The sequence below is a fragment of the Cherax quadricarinatus genome, chromosome 68, assembly GCF_038502225.1.
Source record: "Cherax quadricarinatus isolate ZL_2023a chromosome 68, ASM3850222v1, whole genome shotgun sequence".
Lineage (NCBI taxonomy): Eukaryota > Metazoa > Arthropoda > Malacostraca > Decapoda > Parastacidae > Cherax > Cherax quadricarinatus.
In genome coordinates, this window is record NC_091359.1 from 11065971 (window position 1) to 11091517 (window position 25547).

The 25547-nt window shown below is 41.5% G+C and overlaps 2 protein-coding genes across 3 annotated transcripts in view; one reads left to right on the plus strand and one right to left on the minus strand.

Moving 5' to 3' along the window:
• The window catches only part of LOC138854763 (uncharacterized), a 593204-nt gene that overhangs the window by 67951 nt on the left and 499706 nt on the right, over nucleotides 1-25547 (plus strand). The window lies entirely within an intron of this gene.
• Nucleotides 1-25547, minus strand: part of LOC128697760 (protein turtle homolog A-like) — a 206888-nt gene that overhangs the window by 350 nt on the left and 180991 nt on the right. Inside the window, exons 7-14 of the mRNA XM_053789656.2 lie at nucleotides 24361-24512; nucleotides 23879-24023; nucleotides 21036-21166; nucleotides 20322-20481; nucleotides 17515-17808; nucleotides 15160-15768; nucleotides 13141-13202; nucleotides 1-1432 (exon numbers count right to left, since the gene is read on the minus strand). The exon at nucleotides 1-1432 is cut by the window's left edge and continues 350 nt beyond it. Coding sequence (XP_053645631.1) covers nucleotides 827-1432; nucleotides 13141-13202; nucleotides 15160-15768; nucleotides 17515-17808; nucleotides 20322-20481; nucleotides 21036-21166; nucleotides 23879-24023; nucleotides 24361-24512 — 2159 coding nt within the window. The 3' untranslated portion in view covers nucleotides 1-826. The remainder of the gene's footprint in view (nucleotides 1433-13140; nucleotides 13203-15159; nucleotides 15769-17514; nucleotides 17809-20321; nucleotides 20482-21035; nucleotides 21167-23878; nucleotides 24024-24360; nucleotides 24513-25547) is intronic.

Genomic DNA, 25547 nt, shown 5'->3' on the forward strand with positions numbered 1-25547 from the left:
AAGGATCTTGAATTACACTTTCTTTGACTCAAACCTCGTTACCTCCCCTTTTCCAGGCGGCGTACTGTGACTCCATCGGATTTAGCGCTTCCCATTGGATTTAATAATAACACTATTGTGGCGTTCAGCTCAACTGTAACGTAAAGCGAATTTCCTATTTGCCAATATAATATTTCCTTCAGCAAAATTCAAGTGACGAATATATGGAAATGGTCATCTCAGCTGAGATAATTTTCTGAGCTGAGGTGCAGAAAACTCTTCCTTTTCCTACACAATGAGTCAGTCTCAGAACAGGAAGAAAATTTTCATTGCTGTACACGTTTCACCTGAGCCAGTTTTTTTTCCATCTGCCCCCGGTCAGCCACCTGGATTTTGTACATCGTTTGTCTCAGAAATGGGCTCGTCACGCACCTCGGAATTCGATGCGTCGTATGTCAATTTCTTTGTCTGTCATCTGTTTCGGGGTTTGGTTTGTCACCCGTTTGATGATTTGATTCCTTACCTCTCATTGGATATCTCCGGCACTTTCCTCTGGATCTGGCACACACAAGCCTCTGGATCTGGCCCACACAAGCCTCTGGATTTGGCCCACACAAGCCTCTGGATTTGGCCCACACCAGCCTCTGGATTTGGCCCACACAAGCCGCTCTCTGGATTTGGCCCACACTAGCCTGTGGATCTGGCCCACACAAACCTCTGTATTTAGCCCACACAAGCTTCTGGATTTGATCCACAACCTCTGGATTAAGCCCATCACTGTCGTGTGGATTTAGCTTGTCACTGGCCCAGGATCATCCTGACCACTAATTTATTCTTCAGTGGTAGACTAGACGCAGCTCTCCCTGCTGGTACTCAGATCAACAGGGAAGAACTCAGGGTGGAGGTCCACGGTGGAGGAGCGGCGAGGGATGGTGGAGGAGTTGGAGGAGATGAAGGGACTACCCCGGCCAGTGCAGGAGGCCGAACGCCCTACTCGCCCCTGGTACCGGCCCATTGTTACCGGTGACGCCATGGACACCGGACGAGATAGTTGGTCCTCCATCGGCTCTCCGGAGTGCATGATGGCAGAGCTGCTCACCGCTGTAAAGCCGCTCAGACCGCCCACGCCACTGTACTCCAGCATGGCGCCGCTGGGGTCCATGATTTCGCGGCCTGATGAGTTTATTAGGGTGCTGGAGCCTGGGTTCATAACGACCCCTCCGCTTTTGGGATCTATCATGGCGAATGAGCTAGAACTAACGACGGCGCCTGAGCTAGGATGATGGAAGCCACCAGAGCCAGACGTATCGACGGCGCCTGAGTTAGGATTAACGATGGCTCCTGGAGCAGTGTTGACGGTGGTGCCTCTGGCAAGGTTGATAATGTTGCCGGAGGTGGTGAGTCCGGCTCGCTCCTGACTAAGAGGCTCTGGGCACTCCACCTGGCGCTCAAGCTGAAACAGAAACAAGAAATAACATTAACACACAAAATACGTTTTGTCTCTTGAATGTATTTTATATCTGACAGGTACATTTACTACTATTTCTTGTCAAGTTCCTGTCAGGAACAGTGTCCTTATTTTCTTTCTCAACTGCATTTATAATCTTTAAGTTCTCGACTCTGAAGTTTCTACTCATCACAATTGTCCTGGTGACAATCATGTTAAATAACATGAGTGTCACCAGGACAATCATGTTATTTAACGAAAGGGAAGCACCTGGGTGGCCAGGACAAGATAAAGTTAACGAATAACGTTTGACGTTTTAAATGGCTATATCAAGGTATGGACAAAGTCACTTACGTATAGTTAAGGACATTTATTAGGGAATGTTTCGCCAAGTGTGGCGGAACATTTCCTCATTAGGACTGAGGAGCCATTTTATGGAGAAACGTTTTATCTAATAAATGTACTGAACCGTACATAAGTGTCCTTTTCCACAACGTCTGACGTTGTTTCATCTTCACATACATAAATCATACTAAACTGTAGTTTGATGTACATACGAAATAAATTCTACACTGTAGAATTTATTTCGCATACACGATTCACTTGGCTTCAAAGCACTCCTCCTCTTCCTCATTTTTTATTCTCGCAAACGAACTTTTTACTTTTTATGATCAGTTGATATTAGGTATTTATATTTACCCAGCTTCAAGGCCTTCAAATTTTTCTGATTAAAGAACTTCTGCAAATTTTCCTTTCATACGAGTAGTCTATTTTGGGTTTCTTGCAGCATTTTAGTTTCGTGTGTAAATGTATTACTATTGCTGACTTCTATACAAGCTAATATATACATCTGGTAAACCAAATACAAGAACATTAGAAAGAAGGAGCACTGCAGAAGTCCTACTGGCCCCTGCTGGGCAGGTTCAATTCACCTTACTGGCCCAAGATGACTCACGAAATCGTAATGACACGACTGCAAACGAACCATACCACGGGCGGGATTGAACCCGGGGTCAGAGAGTCTCGAAACTCCAGCCCGTCGCGTTAGCCACTGGACCAGCTAGCCACAATAAGATTCGTCCAACTAGGTATATTTCTACACCATAGGAAGGCTAGTCTGGTGAACAACCAAAGTCCTCGTTATATCCATGTCCTGTGTACAACGCTTTCAAACCACCTTTGGAGAGTGATGTGTGTTCTTTCAGAAGTGAGGTGACGCCAGAACATCTACCCTTTCACATGTGGGGCATCTTTGCATTTTTAAAAGTGCGTGAAGTCAGGCAAGAAACTAAAAATAAAAAGATGTAATATGATCCACGGTTTACAGCAGACTAGAGATAAATGGTCTTCAGAGGGAATCTACATAAACTCTATTTAAAGAGAACCTTTTCTGAAAGCCCTGGAAAAGCTCTTGCCTTAAACATTTCGCAAGGCAACGTTTGCTAATTAAAAGGCTTGAAATATTGAAGATTCGCGTAGCCCTCATATGGCCTTTATTTATGTCAATTACGGTATCATAGAGGACCCGCTAATGAGGTTCCATTACATAACTGAAGAATCCGTGCTTGTTTTATACGTAGAGAATGGTAGATCGAGCAACGGTGAATCGAGTGTCCACTTCATGTCGTTAATTTTCGACACAGGTTTAACACTATCGAAAATATTAAAATGATTATAGAGCCAACCTCTGGCTTACGAGGTCACTCATATATATATATGTCGTGCCGAATAGGTAAAACTGGTCAATTGGCAAGAACTCGTTTAAAATTAAGTCCTTTCTATAATTTTCTCTTATACGTTTAAAGATATATTTTTTTCATTTATGTTAATGTAAAAATTAATTATTTTGTACCAAAAGTACCTTATAACAAGCGCAATTTAATTTAGCTTAATCCAAATAAATATATTTTAGATAAGTTTACAATAATTTAATAAACACAATGAAATATATTTTTTTTTGTTAGGATCAGAATGATTTTTGCGAAATTATTGCACACACAAATTTTCGCTTGCTTTATTTAGTAAGAAGTGCGTTGCTATTGAAGCCAAAATTGCAAGTTTTACTTATTCAGCACGACATGTGTAATATATATATGTATATATATATATATATATATATTATACATATATATATATATATATATATATATATATATATATATATATATATATATATATATATATATATATGTCGTGCCGAATAGGTAAAACTGGTCAATTAACAAGAACTCATTTAAAATTAAGTTCTTTCTAAAATTTTCTCTTATACGTTTAAAGATATATTTTTTTCATTAATGTTAATGTAAAAATTTATAATTTTGCACCAAAAGGAAGTCAGAAAACTTTCCTAACCTTACTGTAAGAAGCGCAATTTATTTTAACCTAACCCAACTAAATATATTTTAGATTTGTTTACAATAATTTAATACTAAACAAACACAGTGAAATATTTTTTTTTCGTTAGGTTCAGAATGATTTTGGCGAAATTATTGCATACACAAATTTTCACTTGTCCTATATGGCAAGATAAGCGTTGCTATTTAAGCCAAGATCGCAAGTTCTGCCTATTCGGCACGACATTATATATATATATATATATATATATATATATATATATATATATATATATATATATATATATATATATATATATATATATATATATGACCCTCCCAGTGCGACTGGGAGGTATAGGGGTGCACAAAGCAACGCATGTTGCTTTACCTGGTTTTCTGTCTTCGTGTTTGGCTTCCAGTGCATTAGTCAAGAAGATTGTTCCCGAACACTTGAGAGACGTGGTAGGAGCTCAAGACCCCAGGTTTACTGAAGCAGCGATTCGGTGGGACACCCTTACAGATTCCTCCAGTAGACCAGGTCCTCCCAAAGAACACAAACAGTCCCATTGGGACAAACCGATCATGGGAAAAAATCGCCAACACAATGCTCTCCAACGCCTCAGGAAAGGACAAAGCTCGTCTCCTGGCAGTGAAGGCACCACACTCTGGAGATTTCCTGTTAGCTGTTCCCAATTCCTCCTTGGGCACTCGATTAGACCCACAGGCCATTCGGATTGGTGTTGCTCTTCGCCTAGCCTCCCCCATCCTCACCGAACATAGGTGTATTTGCGGCAGGGCGACAGCTGATCAATTCGGACTTCATGGTCTCGTGTGTCACACAGCAGAAGGGAAGTATGCCAGGCATGAGGAGGTCAATGACATCATAAAGAGAAGCCTCGCCACAGCCCGTTGCCCAGCTCAACGGGAACCCCAAGTGCAGAGGTCTGACGGAAGTCAAAAGCGTCCTGATGGAGCCACTATGCTACCTTGGAAGGATGGAAAGCAGATTGCCTGGGACTACACATGTACCGCCACATTGGCAGACACCTACTTGCCATACTCCGTAGTGGAAGGGGGTGGAGCTGCCAGCCACAGGGAGACCCAGAAGATCCGCAAATATGAAGACCTTCCCCCTTGCTATAACTTCATCCCAATAGGGTCGGAGACCCTTGGAGCATGGGGCAAGTATGCTCTAAAGTTCCTAATAGAGCTGGGTGAAAAGCTCATCATAGAAACCAAAGACCACAGGGCGACCAGCTTCCTCTTTCAGAGACTCCGTGTTGCAATCCAGAGAGGAAATGCCTGCAGCATTCTGGGCACGCGGCCCACCGCTGGGGAGCTGGACGAAGTATTCGAGATGTAGCTCTGAGTCACCTATGTTGTTTTACTTTCTATCGTATTTTTGTGAATGTTTTGTCAATGTATTTTGTCTTTAAATAAAATATACATAAAATATAGGGGGTGGTAGGAGAAAATTCTCAAACAGCTTCAGGGAGAACCTTGAGTTTTAACTGAAGCAAGTTTATTCTTTTCTCTGAGGATGAGGGTCCCTATAACAGTTCTAGAGGTGGTACCTCCCTATATATATATATATATATATATATATATATATATATATATATATATATATATATATATATATATATATATATATATATATATATTATATATATATAATGCAAAACAACCACTATGAAAGAACAGTGAAATTCCATGCGGTTTCGTGACTTCTCACATTATCATAATTCCTTGATAATGTGAGAAGTCACGAAAGCGATTGGAATTTCTCTATTCTTTCACAGTGGTTGTTTTGCATATTCTGATATCTCCTGTTTACTGTGATCTTATTGCTCGCGCCCGCACGCGCGCGCGCGAACACACACACACACACACACACACACACACACACACACACACACACACACACACACACACACACACACACACATTATATATATATATATTCATTCATTATAAACATTGATAGAGCTGTTAACGCGCATTTGTTCATCATGTGTGAACGACTGAACAACACACCACAAAATCCTTGCTAGCTTCTCCAGGTGAGTGTGCCGGACTGATTATCTCACATATAATCTATATAATGTGTGAACTATGCTCGACAATTTCTCGATATATTTTCTACAAGTATCGGCCAGTTCTTGGAGGACAGTGTCCACCAGCGCCTTCCACAGCAGGTCACTCAGGTCCACTAGCACCCACTGGAGAGCAATCAGGGGGTCCAACCTCTCACTGGAAGAAAATCAGGGGTCAAGCCCCACTGGAGGGAAATAAGAGTGGTCCAAACTTCCACTTGAGGACAATCAGGGAGTCCAACCCCCACTGGAGATCAAAGCATACCCGAGACCTGTGGATCTCTCTACGATAAGTGATCATAATCTCTCGTCTCTCCATCAGTCTACCTCTATCACACTCGCAGGGCTCACAGCCAGGCGAATGGGGAAATCCAGTAGACGCCAGCAGAGGCGCTAAGCCAGGAGCTGAGACTCGACCCTTACAACCACAAAATAGGCGAGTACACACCCCAAACACCCCTTTATGACCCGGTCAATTTTATATGCGTAATTTTTCCCCAGTCAACCAGCTGTAATTGTTTGTCCTCTGTCAGTCGTAATTAGCTCCAGTAAAAATGGCTTTTATGTATGATGGTCCTTGTTAGTAGAACCAATTGTGTCAACACACTGGTTGTGTGTTTTGTGACCTGATGCAGTTGTCACTACCATTGCTATCGCCAGTACAGTTGATGTCATTACCATCCTGCCACCAGTATATTGATGTCATTACCATTCCTACCACTAGTATAGTTGATGTTATTACAATTCCTACCACCAGTACAGTTGATGACACTACCATTCCTACCACCAGTACAGTTGATGACACTACCATTCCTACCACCAGTACAGTTGATGACACTACCATTCCTACCACCAGTACAGTTGATGACACTACCATTCCTACCACCAGTACAGTTGATGACACTACCATTCCTACCACCAGTACAGTTGATGACACTACCATTCCTACCACCAGTACAGTTGATGTCACTACCATTCCTACCACCAGTACAGTTGATATTCATACCACCAGTACGGCTTATATTCATACCACTAGTACAATTGATGTCACTACCATTCATACCACAAGTATAGTTGATGTCCCTACCAGTCATACCACCAATACAGTTGATGGCACTACCAGTCATACCACCAATACTGATGGCACTACTAATCATACCACCAATACAGTTGATGTAACTCCATGCCAACACAAACTAGTAAAAAACAGCTACTGCTACCGATTAACTGCCCGAATTTGCATATATGTACGCGTTCAAAGGTTCTCGCTTCATTTGCCTGCAGTTCTACCGTAGGCTAGAAAGTCCCAGCATTATGCAAATGTCCGAGTGAGGTATAGCGGAAATACGCGCTGGCTAAAGAGTATTCCGCTTCCTGGGGATCAACGCAAACAATATGCAGTGTTAGTGGAAACAACCCATCATTTGCGTAATGTATGCAACATATTACCTTGTTTGGAGTGTGTTGGATGTGGTAGCCGCTTATTCGTTCGCCATTTTGAGAGCGTGAAACACTGTTTTGCAGGAATATTTAAATGATTTAAGTGGAAGCTTTAAGTTTCTCAGCAGGGGGAGCTTCAAATTGCTCAGCAGGAAGCTTTATGTAGCTCTACAGGAAGCTTTAAATAGCTCAGCAGGAAGTCTTAAATAGCTCGGCAGGAAGCTTTGAATAGCTCAGCAGGAAGCTTTAAATAGCTCAGCAGGAAGCTTTAAATAGCTCAGCAGGAAGCTTTAAATAGCTCAGCAGGAAGCTTTAAATAGCTCAGCAGGAAGCTTTAAATAGCTCGGCAGGAAGTTTTAAATATCTTGGCAGGAAGTTTTAAATAGCTCAGCAGGAAGTTTTAAATAGCTCGGCAGGAAGCTTTAAATAGCTCAACAGGAAGCTTAGAGCTCTGCTGAATACTGTCGTTATTTTTATAGTCAGCTTCATGGGTCACTAACTTATTATTGCAGCTCTCAGAAGGTTAGTGGGTCGTGCTCTCTCTGTCAGTGCTCTTCTGTGCACCTGCTTCTGAATCTGTTTGTGTACTTCTGTGCACTTGCTAGTATACTGTGCACTTCGTAGACACTGTGAGATAAGGGAACAGTTATAACACGGGATTTCTATTAAATATGAGAGAGTAAACTTGACTTGCGTCATGTGTGTCAAGTAACTAACTCACCATACGGAGGTCTCGAACTCAAGTCAAGGCAGAACCAGAACCAGCTAGCCAATGGAATGGCCTGCTAGTTTCAGAACTGACTTGCCGTGGGTTCGAGGCCTCTGTGCTGCGAGTTGTTTACAATCGTGTGATTATGGTTTAGGTCACGTAACGTGGTTTTTGCACATAGGCCTCATTATTTAGTGTACCAGTATGTCTGTGGACTTGTACAAGGTCAAGGGCAACCTTACTGTCTTGACTATCCCTGGATAATCGCTTCCGCTAAAGGGTAGGTACTACTTATGACACAGATCTGTATCATATGACATTTTCCCAGGGAAATAAGCCAATAACATACACTTGGCGTACTTAGGATAACACAGGTAAGTAAGCGACAACAGTAGCCGTTTCCGATCATACGGACAATGGCTACCCCCATCTTCACATGTGTCCTTCAATACCTTGAGTATCCGAACTCTGTCAGTGTGACAACACAGGAGAACGCGCCAAGCGTTTTTTTTCCTGGTGAATAAACTAACAATACACTAACTAGTGTACCAAAGAAGACCTCAGTAGTGGGCCAAAAAAAAATTACTCCGTTTATCATTTTGTATTTTGTACTGTGGTAAGAGTTAACTTGATATTGATAGCCTTTCCGTGCCTTGAGTTTTGTCGCTGCGGTCTAAGGTACCTGAAAATCATGGAGGCGAAACTGGTCTCTAGATGCATTGCACTTAAACACCTGTGTTCGGTGAGAATACTGGCGTGTTCCTACACCAATGGAAATGTCCCGATCCTCTGACATCCAGATGGGAGTACTGTGTCTTGACTCGGTTATTACATCGGACAACGAAGAGACAGCCAACAGAACATCCCCGGTAGGAAGATATGTAGGCGCTGCTAGAATATCCAGAGAATCCTCTCATCCAGAGCATCTCATCAAGAGCATCCCCTTATCCATTGGAATCACGTTTTCCAGAGCATCCCCTTATCCATAGGAATCACGTTTTCCAGAGCATCCCCTTATCAAGATACATCGTTCCTTCCCTAACATCTCTTGCCTCTCCAATTCCTCTGAATATATGTATATAAACACATGAAAGCACAGGTGTTTTTCCTATATGGATAACTTAAGTGTACTGAACACTTTGAACACTTTCCAGTGCTTAATAATAACACGCATTAGAGACAAAACTAAGAAGATTAATTAGTCTGTATATTTCGATCACCTTTCCGGGATCATCTTCAGCAGATAAATAAGTGAAATAATAACAAGAATACATAGGAGGAAGGTCGCACCTCACCCCGTACATGTGAGTGTCGGAGCGTGTCAAGCAGTGGGTGAGGAGAGAGAAGTCAGGTCCTGAAAAGTGAAGCTAAAAATTTTTGTAAGAGGTTTCTTTGTGCTATGTTATTCCTGATGCAGTGTTGGCATTCTGTATTAGGATGAGCACTGGTATGTATACTTCTTGAGAGCAAATCTTGAAATGACGTCTAGTTTCCACTGTTGCTGTGAGATGTTGAAATTGGAAGTGGCTATGAAGGTAGATTCTATGATTTATCGTTTGTAGCTGCAGTGTGATTTGTCTGATTTTGGCAGCTTCCAGATGAATGTTGTGTTTGTTGATGCAGACACATGGACAAATGGCTGAATTATCCTATGCATAACGTATTGCCCTCCGGTATTCAATTATCCTTGTAGATAGCGTTCGGCGTGTCTGCTCTTGTTTGCAGTCTTTACATAGGGCAGAGAGACCAAACGCTGTCTACAAAGATCATTGAACACAAGAGGGCAATACGTTATGCACAGGTAATTTAGCCATTTTTCAACATGTCAACGTCAACAATCACAACATTAACTGGGAAGCTGCCACCATCAAACACAAATCACACTGCAGCAACAAACGCAAAATCATAGAATCAGTCCTCAAAGCTACAACTCCCAATATCAACATCTGACAGAGACAATGGAAACCAGACGTCAGAATTCGTCCTCAAGAAGTGCATACCAGCGCTCAACCCACTACAGAACGCCAGCACATCAGGAATCACAAAGCACGAAGAAACATCTCTCCCAAATTTTTAGCTTCACTTCATGACCTGTCTTGACACGTACCTACACTCACGTGTACGTGGTGAAGTGCAACCTTCCATATATATTCTTGTTTTCATTTCACTTACGTATATGCTAAAGACGATCCCAGGAAGGGATCGAAATATACGGACTAATTAATCTTCCGAACCATACCACGGGTGGGATTTGAACCCGCGGTCAGAGTCTCAAAACTTCATACCCGTGGTATGGTTTGTTTGCAATCGTGTCATTACGATAATCTTCCGAGTTTGTCTCCATTTGAGTTATTATTGAGCGCATATAATATATATATATATATATATATATATATATATATATATATATATATATATATATATATATATATATATATATATATATATATATATGGATGATGTCACGCTAATCTCTCATTTTAATTCACATGTGCCAAAAGACTTAAAAAAAAATGCCAAATACTCTGCATTGCTTTTCTGATATGTAACATTTGACGGTGAAATTTTAAATTAGAAAACACGTTAAAAAAAACTTGTTCTCTTCTGGACAGCGTCAGATAAAAAACGGTTTCACCAGTAGTTGGAAATAAATTCTTGTGGAGGTGCGTCGCCTTTTGCAGCTCCAGCTGGTATAAGACCTATTGTATGTATTTACATTTTGATCACAAAGGTTGTCAGTAGTGTGCAAAAATGTTTCAATTCCTCCTGGAACAAGCTGCATGATTGGCTCTCACGAGAGAGAGAGAGAGAGAGAGAGAGAGAGAGAGAGAGAGAAAGAGAAATTCTCTCTGTCCTTTTTCAGTTCTCATGTTCGTGTATGTGCAACAGAACGAACGTGTATTTCTTATAAAAGTCTGTGGGACATGCCAGTCAATACATCATAAACAAAGGCTCTGAGGAAACGTTCTTCAACAGAGGCACTAAATATTGTGTGTACAAATTATTTTCACACTTCAATATTTTTTTCCCTCTGCCTCTCAACCATTTAAATTTATTCTCATAGCTTCATGCCCAAGGAAATGCATTTGTACACGTGTGCTGTTTTAAAATGACACCTGCGCGCAGCGGTTCCTTGAAGTATCAGTACCCTGAAAGGAGAGACTAATGCAGGGTTTTCTAACTGAAAGAAAGGAGATTAATTCTAGGATTTGTAGGTTAAATTTACTAATTTTATAACATTGTAAAACGGGGCATATCGGTTTTATACAATACCTTGAGAATGCCTCTTCTGGTTGACTTCAAACTGCCAAAGGTAACGAATTTTGCTTGAATAAAAGTTTGATAAAGGACTCGTGCAGTATTTAAGTATCTATTCTGGGAACGTTCCGCCATCCACTGGCTTCTTTAGTTTAATGCATAGAAACAGTAGACGATGAGAAGTTTGACATAATCCCTCAGCCTGAGTTTTGTCCATCAAGATTAATGAAAACTGATGGACTGAACATATCGTCTCCAGTCTCGAGGGACTAATTACCTCGTCTTTTGTATATAGTTCTATTATCTTCCATTCACGTCCTTGAATTTGTATTGATAAAGCCACTGGATGACGAAACGTTTACAAATAACGATACCCAGATGTTGCACATGTATCTGAGTCATAGCTTGTAGTTCCCTTGAAGGAAATGAGCTTCAACGCCTCTGTCTCTGGGAGTTTTTGAGGGCCAGTTGCCAGGCTTCTCTGCGTTGAGGTACAGGGGGCTGAAGTTATGTGATTAGAGGGTAGCTTCCCGTCTTGTATCGCCCATTGACTGCAACTTATCTATTTCCTACGATGCTTACCATTAAAAAAATACACATAATGGCAGCTGTGTGGGGTGGCACTCTCCGTGTGTTGGTGCCAAGACTAGTAAGTGACGAATTAGACGCATATTTCCTTATCCAGTGGCTTTATCAATACATTACACGGGCACAAATAAACTTAAGTATACCCAAATGTTGTACATTTCTAATTCATCATTTTGTCTTATCGGTATTAAGTACCACTGTAAGTGGAACTTGCACTTGAGTTAATAGCATTTTCGAAGCTCATTCCTAGGCTAACATTAATAATGGGTTCGGCGAATATTTTTGTCAGTGGGTTTAAGTTTGACAAAGACTTGCCCAGTATTGGCCAGTTACAGTGTTCCTCCTTCCTTATACACCAATGTCCTTTACTGGCTCACCAGCACTGTCCTTTAAAGACTTGAGAATGTACACGTTTTTAGAGGAAAAAACTTATCAGAGAATTTACTGGTAATTACATTAAGCGTAAGAGAAAAAAACTGAAGCACAAGAGATAAAATACAGGTAAAACTAAACGAAATAAAGAAGGATACATTTACAGGGCTAAAGAGTGTTAATTCAACTTTTATTAGTTTTTTGTTTAATGACTTTATTTCACAGATTATCCCAACAAAGCTTGCGATAGGCGGTAGAGGCGCTGATCCTCGCTACAGGAACGATAGTCTTTATTGAATTTATGCAAATTAGGAAATTTTCCGATGATGCCGAAATACCACCCGTCAATTTTTTCGTGCCAATAACACCCACATTATGGTAGGGTAGTGAGGGTATTGTAGTGGTGATATAGCGGCGTTGTGTGGTGGTGATACAGTAGGGGTGTTATTGTGTGGTGGTGATACAGTAGTGGCGTTACTGTGTGGTGGTGATACAGTAGTGGCGTTACTGTGTGGTAATGATACAGTAGTGGCGTTATAACACGTTAATGGCACTCACCATCATGGTACAACACGTTAATGACACTCAAAATCATGGTACAACACGTTAAGGACACCCACCATCATGGTACAATACACTAATGGCACTCACCGTCATGGTACAATACACTAATGGCACTCACCGTCATGGTACAACACACTAATGGCACTCACCGTCATGGTACAATACACTAATGGCACTCACCGTCATGGTACAACACACTAATGGTACAATACACTAATGGCACTCACCGTCATGGTACAACACACTAATGGCACTCACCGTCATGGTACAATACACTAATGGCACTCACCGTCATGGTACAACACACTAATGGCACTCACCGTCATGGTACAACACACTAATGGCACTCACCATCATGGTGCCAGCAGCTGGTGTGACACTCTTGACTGATCGCTGCGCTCCTTCCTCTCGTCCTGTCAGTGTATAAGAAGCCATTATATTCTCAACTATGCCGATGAAAGGCTCTTGATCCAGGGAACCTGCACTGTTCTCTGGTTAACTTGATCAAACCTGATTACCCTCCACGCTCCTACAGATTTAGCGCTTTCTCATGATTCTAACAATATATTTTTTTATAATTCATATTGTGCGCTAAACCCATGTGGGTCATTCAGCATTAAACCTGGTGGAGGCTTGATCCTCCGTCTACAAGTAATGCAAATGCTTAGTTTTCAACCTGTACGCCTGAAGTCCCAGCTAATTTGTATACGTTGGGTATTTTAATAGTGGTAAAGGTAGACTAAACAAATTTAACTACTTGTGGTTAATTAAAGTTACATGAATAAACGCTTTTATTCAGCCAACATATTTCAAAGGAACAGAATTCTTCCTCCGTAAGTCATGCGTGTCGTAAGAGGCGACTAAAATGCCGGGAGCAAGGGGCTAGTTACCCTTTCTCCTGTATTCATTACGAAAGTTAAAAAGAAAGACTTTTCTTTTTCGGGCCACCCCTCCTCGGTGGGATACGGCCGGTTTGTTGAAAGAAGAAAGATTTCAAAGGAATCAGTGACTCCACTTGGTAATCTCACTGAGCTCACCTGAACTCATTATACTCCAGCATACCTCACCTGTATCATTCCCTGTTATAAATCTGTTTTCTCAAGCCTGTGTATAGAGGAAACAAGGACCCAAGATAAAAAGTCTCAAATTAAATGTCCTGAGTACTTCCTCGTGTGTCTTCAATTGTAACATTACGTAACACAAGCATAGAATATATATATATATATTATATATATATATATATATATATATATATATATATATATATATATATATATATATATATATATATATATATATATATATATATATATATATGTATATATATATATATATATATATATATATATATATATATATACATGTATATATATGTATATATATATATATATATATATATATATATATATATGTCGTGCCGAATATGTAAAACTGGTCAATTAGCAAGAACTCATTTAAAATTAAGTCCTTTCTAAAATTTTCTCTTATACGTTTAAAGATATATTTTTTACATTAATGTTAATGTAAAAAATTTTAATTTTGCACCAGAAGAATCTTAGAAAACTTACCTAACCTTATTATAACAAGAACAATTTATTTTAGCCTAACCCAACTAAATATATTTTAGATTTGTTTGCAATAATTTAATACTAAACAAATACAGTGAAATATATTTTTTTCGTTAGGCTCAGAATGATTTTGGCTAAATTATTGCATACACAAATTTTCGCTTGTCCTATATGGCAAGATGAGCGTTGCTATTTAAGCCAAGATCGCAAGTTCTGCCTATTCGGCACGACATATATATATATATATATATATATATATATATGTATATATATATATATATATATATATATATATATGTATATATATATATATATATATATATATATATATATATATATGTATATATATATATTATATATATATATATATATATATATATATATATATATATATATATATATATATATATATATATATATATATATATTTGTGATCTATTAGAAAACGGGGTATCACTGAACACAAACTGTTACACAGGTCACAGAATCAAAGCTCTACTTTAAGAACAACGCCATTTTTATGGTAGTTTATAATTTCAGTAAAATACCAACGTTCTCTAGGGATAATTGCCCTACTTCAGTGTGTGTGTGTGTGTGTGTGTGTGTGTGTGTGTGTGTGTGTGTGTGTGTGTGTGTGTGTGTGTGTACTCACCTAGTTGTGGTTGCAGAGATCGAGTCACAGCTCCTTGCCCCGCTTCTTCACTGGTCACTACTGAGTGTGCACACGTGTCCACCATTAATTCCCACAAATAATTTAGAAGGTACGATCACACAGCTCGACCTAGAGTCCTGCATCACTCACCTCCTTTCACCAGGATGAGGTCAGGTCCTTGCTGGAGCCTGTCGAAGCCTCCGTCATCACAGCTCTTGGCGTGGGGCGCCGCTTTGTCGTACACAGTCCCCGGCTGGCTGTAAGCCAGGTTGCGAGGGTAGTTCTGGCTTCGGCCGAGGCGGCTTCGTATCACCAGCGCCAACACCACTGAGCACAATACCAGTGAAGCCACAGCACCCGCAACCACCGCTACAATCGGCGCCACCGTCAACAGGTTGAGATCAACGCCGAAAGACTCGGCGGCAGCAGCGCTGGTGCGCTTCTCGGCCACATCTATGGGCGTGTGGTGGAGCAGGACGGTAACGGGCGCTGCTCCCTGGGAGTTCGACGCTCCTACTGACAGCTGGTACTCTGTCCCAGGAGCCAGACCTGTGACAGTAAAGTGCGGTCGGCTGTCTTGCTGCTGCTCCAGCGATGCCACCACCACACCTGCCTCACCAGACCACTTCATCTGACGTACTTCCAGTGTAAAGGTCTGTGTTAGACCACCGCTCCAGCCAGCCTCGCAAGACACCACCACCTCCCCGGCAGCACTGGCATTGTGCCACACACTGCAGTTGTGCACAGGTTCTGGTACAGCTGTGAACACGACCACAATAACATGAACAACTGTAGAATAAAGATACCCAAGTGTTGCATTCATATCTAATTCATCAACATAACTGTCATTATATTAATGGCATATTCTGCCTATAGCTGTAAACACGACCACAATAACATGAACAGTTGTCATTATATATATGGTGCACTACACAAAGATTAGGATTAATAAGACGCTTGTTCACCACCTTGGTGTTTTTATTTACCGCTTGAGCGGTAAACTTCTTCAGTCACATGCATTAGTGATTTATATAGGCGGAGACTTAATAAATGAATTCGACTGCAGAAGTCTGCTACGCAGGCGATGCGTTTCGGAGATATACCAGTGTGTATTGCACGTGTCTCTTTCGTCAACATGAGCAACTGTCCTCATAATTGCATAGGTCATAGTGCAAATTGTTCCTTTTACGATGTTATGACTTTTATTCTCTCTAGTCTAAAATAAAAAGTGTAGAGAACAAAAGAGCCACAGAGGGAGATTTTACACTTTCATGGACGTTGCAAATTGTTAAAAGAATGAAAACATGTCAGCAGGGTCTTTGCCTCGGGTGAGCCGCTCCTCTCTTGGGTGCTGCCTAAATGCTGGTGAGGGGCTCTTGATTCAAGGAACCGGGTGTACCCTTCTTTATTCCTTAGTTCACATCAGGTTAATTCCCATTCCCAATCGCAGTATAAACCCTTACTGGTTAAACTCTTCCCCATGAATTTGTGTGTGAGCCTCTGGCTGAACTGGGTTCGAACCACATGACTCTGGTCACCTCACTAACTATACAAATTTTTATTCCACCTTTTCTCTCTCCCTTTCCTTAGCCCATCACTCTTCCTCCCTTCCTCAGACTTCCTCTATTTTCCCTTCCTCCTCAGTGAGGAGCTGCACGCCTCATACGAAATACCTTTATGGGTATGTACACCGAGAGAGGTGCATAGCTCTGTAGGTATACATTGAAATTACTTTAATCCTTCTTTTAAAGAATAAAGTACCTCATTTTCCGACATATAAGGCGCACCTTCCCCCATTCCCTCTCTTAGAAAATCAGGGTCGAGGGTCGGCTTTGGATTACACTTCAGTTATTTAATAACGTTACGTTACAATTGCATGTAAACATCGTTTTATACAGCAATCATAGTCGTGCGCCTTATATGCCGGAAAATACGGTATCCATGACTGGTGGTGTACAGGTAATATGCAGTCTTAATGATTCTTGTCAAGTAGATATATTTTAGCCCTTATAAACTAATATACTCTGAAAAAAAAGTTGTAATGAAAGACAGACACCTACTGGAAGAGACGCGAACTACAACCAGTGGCGGATTTTCATGTCTGAAGCCTCAGAATTGATGAAATCATAACACGATGGCAAACAAATCATGGAGCGGGTGGGACTTGAACTCATGGCAAGTGGAGAGGCCAGTGCGTTAACCACTGGGCCAGCTGGCTCTAAGAAGATTCATCCATCTAGGTACATTTCTGTACACCATAGGGAGGTTAGCATGAGCCATCACTACGACCATAGATGTATGTTTTACGACTCGCTTGCCATGGGTTCAAACGTAATTTGTTTAGAATATACAACTGCGAAGTGATCGCGAGACGCCTCTGATTACAGGACAGTGTAGCCATTCAACTGGTAGGATTGAAACCCTATCAGTTCCGTGATTTATGAAGCCTCAGCTTCGATTCCCGTAGAAGTTCAAGTGAATTTAATACAACAGGGCCGACCTCACCTGCAGGGACTACCAGGTAGACACAGGGCTGTGGTTGTGGTCCCACTTCGTTCACTGCCCAGCAGAGCAGTGTGCCGAAGTCGTGGTGAGTGGTGGGTGTGTAGGCCATCAGGCTGCGGTTGCGGTGGAAGTGCGTGCGGTTCTTGGGGATGTGAACCAGCTCCGTGGAGGTGTTGAAGGCCCAGCGGAAGGAGTGTGCCTCTGGGTGGGCGTCGACGCGACAGCTAACGTCGACCTGCTGACCACGGGCGGTACCGTAAGTCCACTTCTGGTCTTCTGAACAAACTGGGGAGACTGTGTGTGTGTATGTGTGTGTGTGTGTGTGTGTGTGTGTGTGTGTGTGTGTGTGTGTGTGTGTGTGTGTGTGTTTTTGTTTGCGGTGAGGGGAAAGATAAATGTTAGATCGCTTAAGGTGGAAATTAAACATATTCAAGCATACAAATTCTGTCTGTCTCTCTCTCTGTCTCTCTCTCTCTCGTTTCCTAACTCCCTCCGAGTCTGCAAACTACTCCCACAAATCCCTCTATAAATCCTGTTCTCACACCAACACACACTTCCTCCCATATTACCCCCACATCTTCCTGTCATACTACCCCCACATCTTCCTGTCATACTACCCCCACATCTTCCTGTCATACTACCCCCACAACAAAATAAGAAAACATCCTATCTCTACACCAAGCACTCTTCCCATCCTACCCCCACAAACCATCCTCTCATCCTTCCCCCACTACAAACCATCCGCCCATCCCACCCTCACACCAACAAACCATCCTCCCATCTTACATTTTGTGAATTATTATGTGAGCAAATCACCTGCAGGAGACTTAGAGCCTTACCTGAATTTTCTGCAAGTAATTTGGGTGATGTAAGTAGGACTTAAGTCACAGGAGGTCGCCTAACTGTAACTCCCTCAATGCCCACTCCCTACCACTCTTACGTGACATTAAATTAATAATTATAATAAAACCAGCTACTCTGGTAAATTAAAGTTGTGTGGACTGTATATGATTTGGCTTGCTGGGTACACAATATAATTATTATACATAAATTATTAGTGTTATTAGAAAGGAATTCGTGTTACTACTTACTCTAGCAGCTAGAACTTACGATGGTCAACGCAAAAACTACTGTACATTATGGGTAAGCATCACTTAACTCAGGTGTGTTGGTGGGAAGGGTTGGAGTCCTCTATTTTTCCGTCCTGGTTGCCGAATTGTAAGGGTTTTCTACACTATTTATCCCAATTCTTCAACAGGATCATGTCAACAATTTCCAAATTAAGGACTGAGGCCGATATACACCAACTGACCTTCGAGAATGCCTGATTACATTGCACAATTCAGTCCAGTGTTCACAAATTAAATTCAGTATGGCGTCTCTCTGCCGCGTCACTCCCCAACTGTTCTACAACCCCCTCCCCCCCATTCGAAATTTTTCGAAAAGGTCAAATCAGCATCATATTTTAATACACAATTTTATTATTCATTTAAATGTTCTGCATTTAGGAAATTATGTAAAAAAAATTCCACACTACTCACACTGGCCCGGTGGCCTGGTGGCTAAAGCTCCCGCTTCACACACGGAGGGCCCGGGTTCGATTCCCGGCGGGTGGAAACATTTCGACACGTTTCCTTACACCTATTGTCCTGTTCACCTAGCAGCAAATAGGTACCTGGGTGTTAGTCGACTGGTGTGGGTCGCATCCTGGGGGACAAGATTAAGGACCCCAATGGAAATAAGTTAGACAGTCCTCGATGACGCACTGACTTTCTTGGGTTATCCTGGGTGGCTAACCCCCCGGGGTTAAAAATCCGAACGAAATCTTATCTTATCTTATCTTACCAACAGACCCTTTCTCCCACCCTACACCCAAAACAAACCTTTCCTGCCATCTTACCCTCAAAAACCATCCTTCTTACCCACATCAACAAACCATCCTCCCATCCTACCCTCATAAACCATCCTTCTATCCTACCCCCACAACAAACCATCCTCCCATCCTTTCCCCACAGCCCAGGAAACAATTGTTTTTTAACGTAAGAGTAATATGCAGCAGCGACAGCTCTCAGAGGTGTTATAAATTATCATCATTCCTTTCAGAGTCTCTGCCAGCGGTGGCCTAACTCCAGGATCTGTCAGGAAGTGGCGGAGGAGGTGGGAGAGGACGAGGGAAGCGGAGATAAGGAAGGAGAGGGGAACGAAAGGGAGTAGAAACAGGGAAGAGGAAGGGGAAATAGAGGAAGACTGAGGAAGGGATGGAAAGTGATGGGTTAACGAAAGACAGAGAGAGAGAGAGAAAAGGTGGAATAAAAAGTTAGATAGTGAAGTGGCAAAAGAGATAAATATGGAAGAAAGAGGAAAAGATCCCGGTAACTAGAAAATGAGAGAGAGAGAGAGAGAGAGAGAGAGAGAGAGAGAGAGAGAGAGAGAGAGAGAGAGAGAGAACAAGCGCAAGCAAGCAGCAAGAATGCTTGTAGTCTCTCGAGGATTGAAAAAGGTAGAGAATATGGAATGAGGCACGTGGCAGGAAAGGGTTCCTAGAGTTGTATCTTAGAGAACCACGATGTCTGCTGTCTGGGTGGTTTCCGGAAACATGGTGTTTGCGAGCCAGTCTCAGGACTCTCATCTCCTTGATGAACTGATCAGTTAAACTGTTGGTAGCAACAGTAAGGTAGGACGCCACAGACCGCGTTAAAAGGAAAATTCTGAAGGAACTTAATTAAGCTTTCTCATGATGGGAGACAATCTCTTATCTCTCTTTTATCTCTCTCTCTCTCTCACACACACACACACACAATACTCACACTTGACACTAAGCTGGATGCCCTGTGAAGTAGCAGAACCGTGAGGGTTGGTGGCTGTGCAGGTGTAGAGACCGGAGGAACGACGTCCAACACACTGCAACACCAAGCTCTGGTTGGTCAGGATCACACCAGCAGACACGTTGTGTTGCAGCTCTTCACCCTGTAACATCAACAACTAGACAATCACACCCCCGTCAACATGGCTTTGAGCGTACACACAGTCTCTCTCATATATGTTGTACATGAATGGTATAGAGTACCGACAAGATGAAAATTAGACACATGTCGGTATTGTATACCATTCATGTACAGCTTCTCAGGCACGTTGCATATATATATATATATATATATATATATATATATATATATATATATATATATATATATATATATATATATATATATATATATATATTAATGACACATACGGGAAGACACCTACAACGAAAAACAGTTCTGTGAAAAAAAACAGTTCCTGAAGCACTGCTGAGTTGGGTGACACTCACCTGCCTGATGCACTAGTGGGTTGGGTGACACTTGCCTGCAGTAACCACTGCAGGTTATGTAACAATCGCATGCAGGAACCACTGGTGGGTTGGGGGACACTCACCTGCCTGATGCACTAGTGGGTTGGGTGACACTTGCCTGCAGTAACCACTGCAGGTTATGTAACAATCACCTGCAGGAACCACTGGTGGGTTGGGGGACACTCACCTGCAAGAACCACTGCACCGTCTGGACCGGTGGGTTGGCCTGGATGACGCACTCGAAGTACACATCGTCTCCTTCTTTGATGTTGGTCATGACCAGGTTCTGGCCGGCTCTCAGGTGCAGTTTGGGCGAGTCTGTGGGTACACAACTCTCTCTCGTTACTGACTTTCCCTGAGAGAGAGAATCGACCGGCAATTCGTGGAAGTAGGGTGTAGACATCGTGTCTGCACAGTCCTGTATGTGTAACTAAAGTACATTCTCGCTGAGTGCACATGTGACTGTATGTGTGACCAGAACTCGTACATGTTCAAGTGTTTGTGTATGTTCCCGTGTCTGTGGAAATGGATATAATAGTGATAGATAATTATGGCTTTTAATTTCAAGTATATATATATATATATATATATATATATATATATATATATATATATATATATATATATATATATATATATATATATATATTATGGGAGATTCTAAAGAAAATTGCAAAGTTTAGTGGACGAGTTTGGGAGTGTGTAAAGGTAGAAAGTTGAAAATGAACGTAGAAAAGAGTAAGGTGATGAGGGTATCAAATAATTTAGATAAAGAAAAATTGGATATCAAATTGGGGAGGAGTATGGAGGAAGTGAATGTTTTCAGATACTTGGGAGTTGACGTGTCAGCGGATGGATTTATGAAGGATGAGGTTAATTATAGAATTGATGAAGGAAAAAAGGTGAGTGGTGCGTTGAGGTATATGTGGAGACAAAAAACATTATCTATGGAGGCAAAGAAGGGAATGTATGAAAGTATAGTAGTACCAACACTCTTATATGGGTGTGAAGCTTGGGTTGTGAATGCTGCAGCGAGGAGACGGTTGGAGGCAGTGGAGATGTCCTGTCTAAGGGCAATGTGTGGTGTAAATTTTATGCAGAAAATTCGGAGTGTGGAATTAGGAGAAGGTGTGGAGTTAATAAAAGTATTAGACAGAGGGCTGAAGAGGGGTTGTTGAGGTGGTTTGGTCATTTAGAGAGAACGGATCAAAGTAGAATGACATGGAGAGCGTATAAATCTGTAGGGGAAGGAAGGCGGGGTAGGGGTCGTCCTCGAAAAGGTTGGAAGGAAGGGGTAAGGGAGGTTTTGTGGGCGAGGGGTTTGGACTTCCAGCAGGCGTGCGTGAGCGTGTTAGGAGTGAATGGAGACGAATGGTATTTGGGACCTGAAGATCTGTTGGAGTGTGAGCAGGGTAATATTTAGTGAAGGGATTCAGGGAAACCGGTTATTTTCATATAGCCGGACTTGAGTCCTGGAAATGGGAAGTACAATGCCTGCAATCTAAAGGAGGGGTTCAGGATATTAGCAGTTTAGAGGGATATATTGTGTATCTTTATACGTATATACTTCTAAGCTGTTGTGTTCTGGGCACCTCTGCAAAAACAGTGATTATGTGTGAGTGTGGTGAAAGTGTTGAATGATGAAAGTATTTTCTTTTTGGGGATTTTCTATCTTTTTGGGTCACCCTGCCTCGGTGGGAGACGCCCAACTTGTTAAATATATATATATATATATATATATATATATATATATATATATATATATATATATATATATATATATATATACATTATAATGTGTGTGAGGGGTCAGAGGACGTACAGTGAGAACAGGTGAGATGCGTGAGTTGTTGAGGCGCTACAGCACGAAAGAGAAACTTTGTTTTTCTGGTAAAATTTACATTATCATCTTGAGGCTGGTGAGAGTAGCCCAATGAAAAGACAAATGTTAGAAAAAAATATATTTCATATAACTATGCTAATTTAATGATGGACGTCAACGGGAGTATATCATAGTTGAATGTTAGAACCGTAACAGCCGATATCGTTCTACCAGCAGTGCTATAATGTACAGTTGAATGTTTGACACTTAACCCTGCAGGTTTTGTTCCCAAGAAGTGCAACATTGCAAGGAAGATTGCAATTCATATGTGTATTCGGCTGATGAAGTAGATGAGACACGTGTGCAACATTTAGGTATCTATTCCGAAACGTTTCGTCTACATAGTAGACTTCTTCAGTCAAATACAGAAGAGGCAGTGGAAGATAGAGACTGACCACCTCAAAGCTACGTCTTCGAGGGTCATGGACTAATTACATCGTCTCTATATAAGAACAAAAGAACATAAGAAACAAGGAACACTGCCCATGCGAGGCAGGTCCTAGTAACCTCCCAGCTTAAGCCAATGACCCACCTAGTCGGGTCAGATCACATCCACTAAGGAGCACGGCATCAGACCTATTAGCACAAGCTAGTCAGCTCCAACTCACACCCACCCACACCCACTCATGTATTTATCCAACCTATTTTTAAACCTCTACTACTGCTGCTGTTGCTGCCTCCTCTGTGTTCGACTGAAGAATCCTACTGTGTATATGCAGTCTTTAATTATCGTCAAGTTGACAGTATTTAGGAGACTTTTTGACTATTTTTGCTATGGGTATCTTATATAAATGATATCTTCTGTTGGGAGAAAGTTTCGATTTGCTTAGGTTTTTGCTTAGTCATAACTTGATAAAGATTTGCAGAAGACCACTCAAGCTTGTTCTCAAAAGCGTATATTTTCTTCAAAATATGATTAATTATACAGAATACGAATGATACCTCACAAGTGGAAATACTCAGGAAACCTCTAAATGGATACATATCAGTCCCGGGACCTTGGTTACTCATCTGGAGTGACCACTATCGCATGATCGAAACATTAAATATGAGTTTCCAAAGTGTATACACTTCGTGTCCCTTTATCCACGATTAAATAATTACAGAATTTTGATGAACTTTCTAAGAGAAAGAAGGATGCAACTTACAGTGGACAGTGAGTTTGATAATGTCCTCCATAGCAGCACCGGGAAGCTCTGGGTTTTCTGATCTGCACGACACAATTGCCCCGTCGTTGTTTCTTGTTGGTGTGAGGTGAAGAGTCGTCCTGCTGATGTTCCCTTCCTTTACCACCTGCAGGGACGCAAAGTTACTGGAAGGCACTGAGAGTTAGGGACGGTGTAGGATAGGGGGAAGAAGAGAGAGTTACGTACAAGGAGGGAATGTTGATGGCAGGGTGTGTGTTAGAGGCAGCTGGAGAGGGTTAGGGGCATTTACAGGGTAAAGTAACCCTGATGTTAGTACACACAGGAACTTAGTCGTCAGTAGTGGTCATTAGAGAATACGTTACAAATATCAGAAGAGACATAGAGGGGCAGTCGTCAGCGTTCACCAAAACGTAATCTTAACGTTCACCATAAGAGACAGAAATTACCTGGACTCTAGTGGTGGAAGAGATTAGAGCGAGTACCTGGTCATCAGCAGTAGTCATGAGAGTACCATCCATCCACCAGGAAAGCGTGGCAGGAGGTCGGGATCCACCAGCCTCGCACACCAGGGTGTAGGATTGACCCTCGGACATGGGAGTGCTGCTGCCCATGATGCTCACCTCGAGCGGCGGGACTGTTGGATTCAAAAAGAGATTCCTCGCTTATTAAACCTTTCCAGGATTTTGAAGAGCAATACCGTGACTGAAATAATACACAAATTACCCGCACATAGAAGAGCGAGAGAGAGAGAGAGAGAGAGAGAGAGAGAGAGAGAGAGAGAGAGAGAGAGAGAGAAAGAGCAAGAGCAAGAGACCGAGACCAAATCTGAATGACTTCCATTCAGCAAGCTTTTAATAACCCCAGTGAGGTCACTGAGGTCAATACTACAACTATTGCTGCTGCTAATATATATATATATATATATATATATATATATATATATATATATAACACACACACACACACACAGTATATAATAACTGGAACAGTCTTAGGATTTCAGAGTCACAGGTAAATTACTATTATTTTTATGGTAAAAATTTGTTTGTTATCAAGATTAAATTTCAAATCCGGATTAAATTCTTATAATAACATTCAGAGAAGTAAAATCAGCGAGATTATTATGGTAATTATTTTTATATTTGCTATTATTACGAAGGTGCGCTAAACCCCTATGGGGCAATATGGAGTCTGGGGAGCAGAAGGTAATCAGATTCAATGCTCTAATTTCAGGAACTGTATGCTTCTTATGGGTTTAGCGCATCCAAATGGTTCATAATATTTAAACAATATTTACTAAATTCGATTTTAGTACAAGGGGTATTTGATAGCGTCAGGTTTCCACTGGCCTCTTTGTATATAAACATTTGGTGCACCCAGGCGGTCACCAATCCTGGTACTAATCAAATCCATCGCTGCTTAACTTTGGTTGGTAGGTAAGACACATATGCAACAGTTAGGCAACTTTATTCCGAAACGTTTCGCCTACATAGTAGGCTTCTTCAGTCGAATACAGAAAGTAGGCAGGAACAGTAGAGATGTGAAGACAATGTAATCAGTCCATCACCCTTGAAGTCGTAGAATTCTACTCTCTGTATTCGACTGAAGAAGCCTACTGTGTAGGCGAAACGTTTCGGAATAAAGTTGCCTAACTGTTGCATATGTGTCT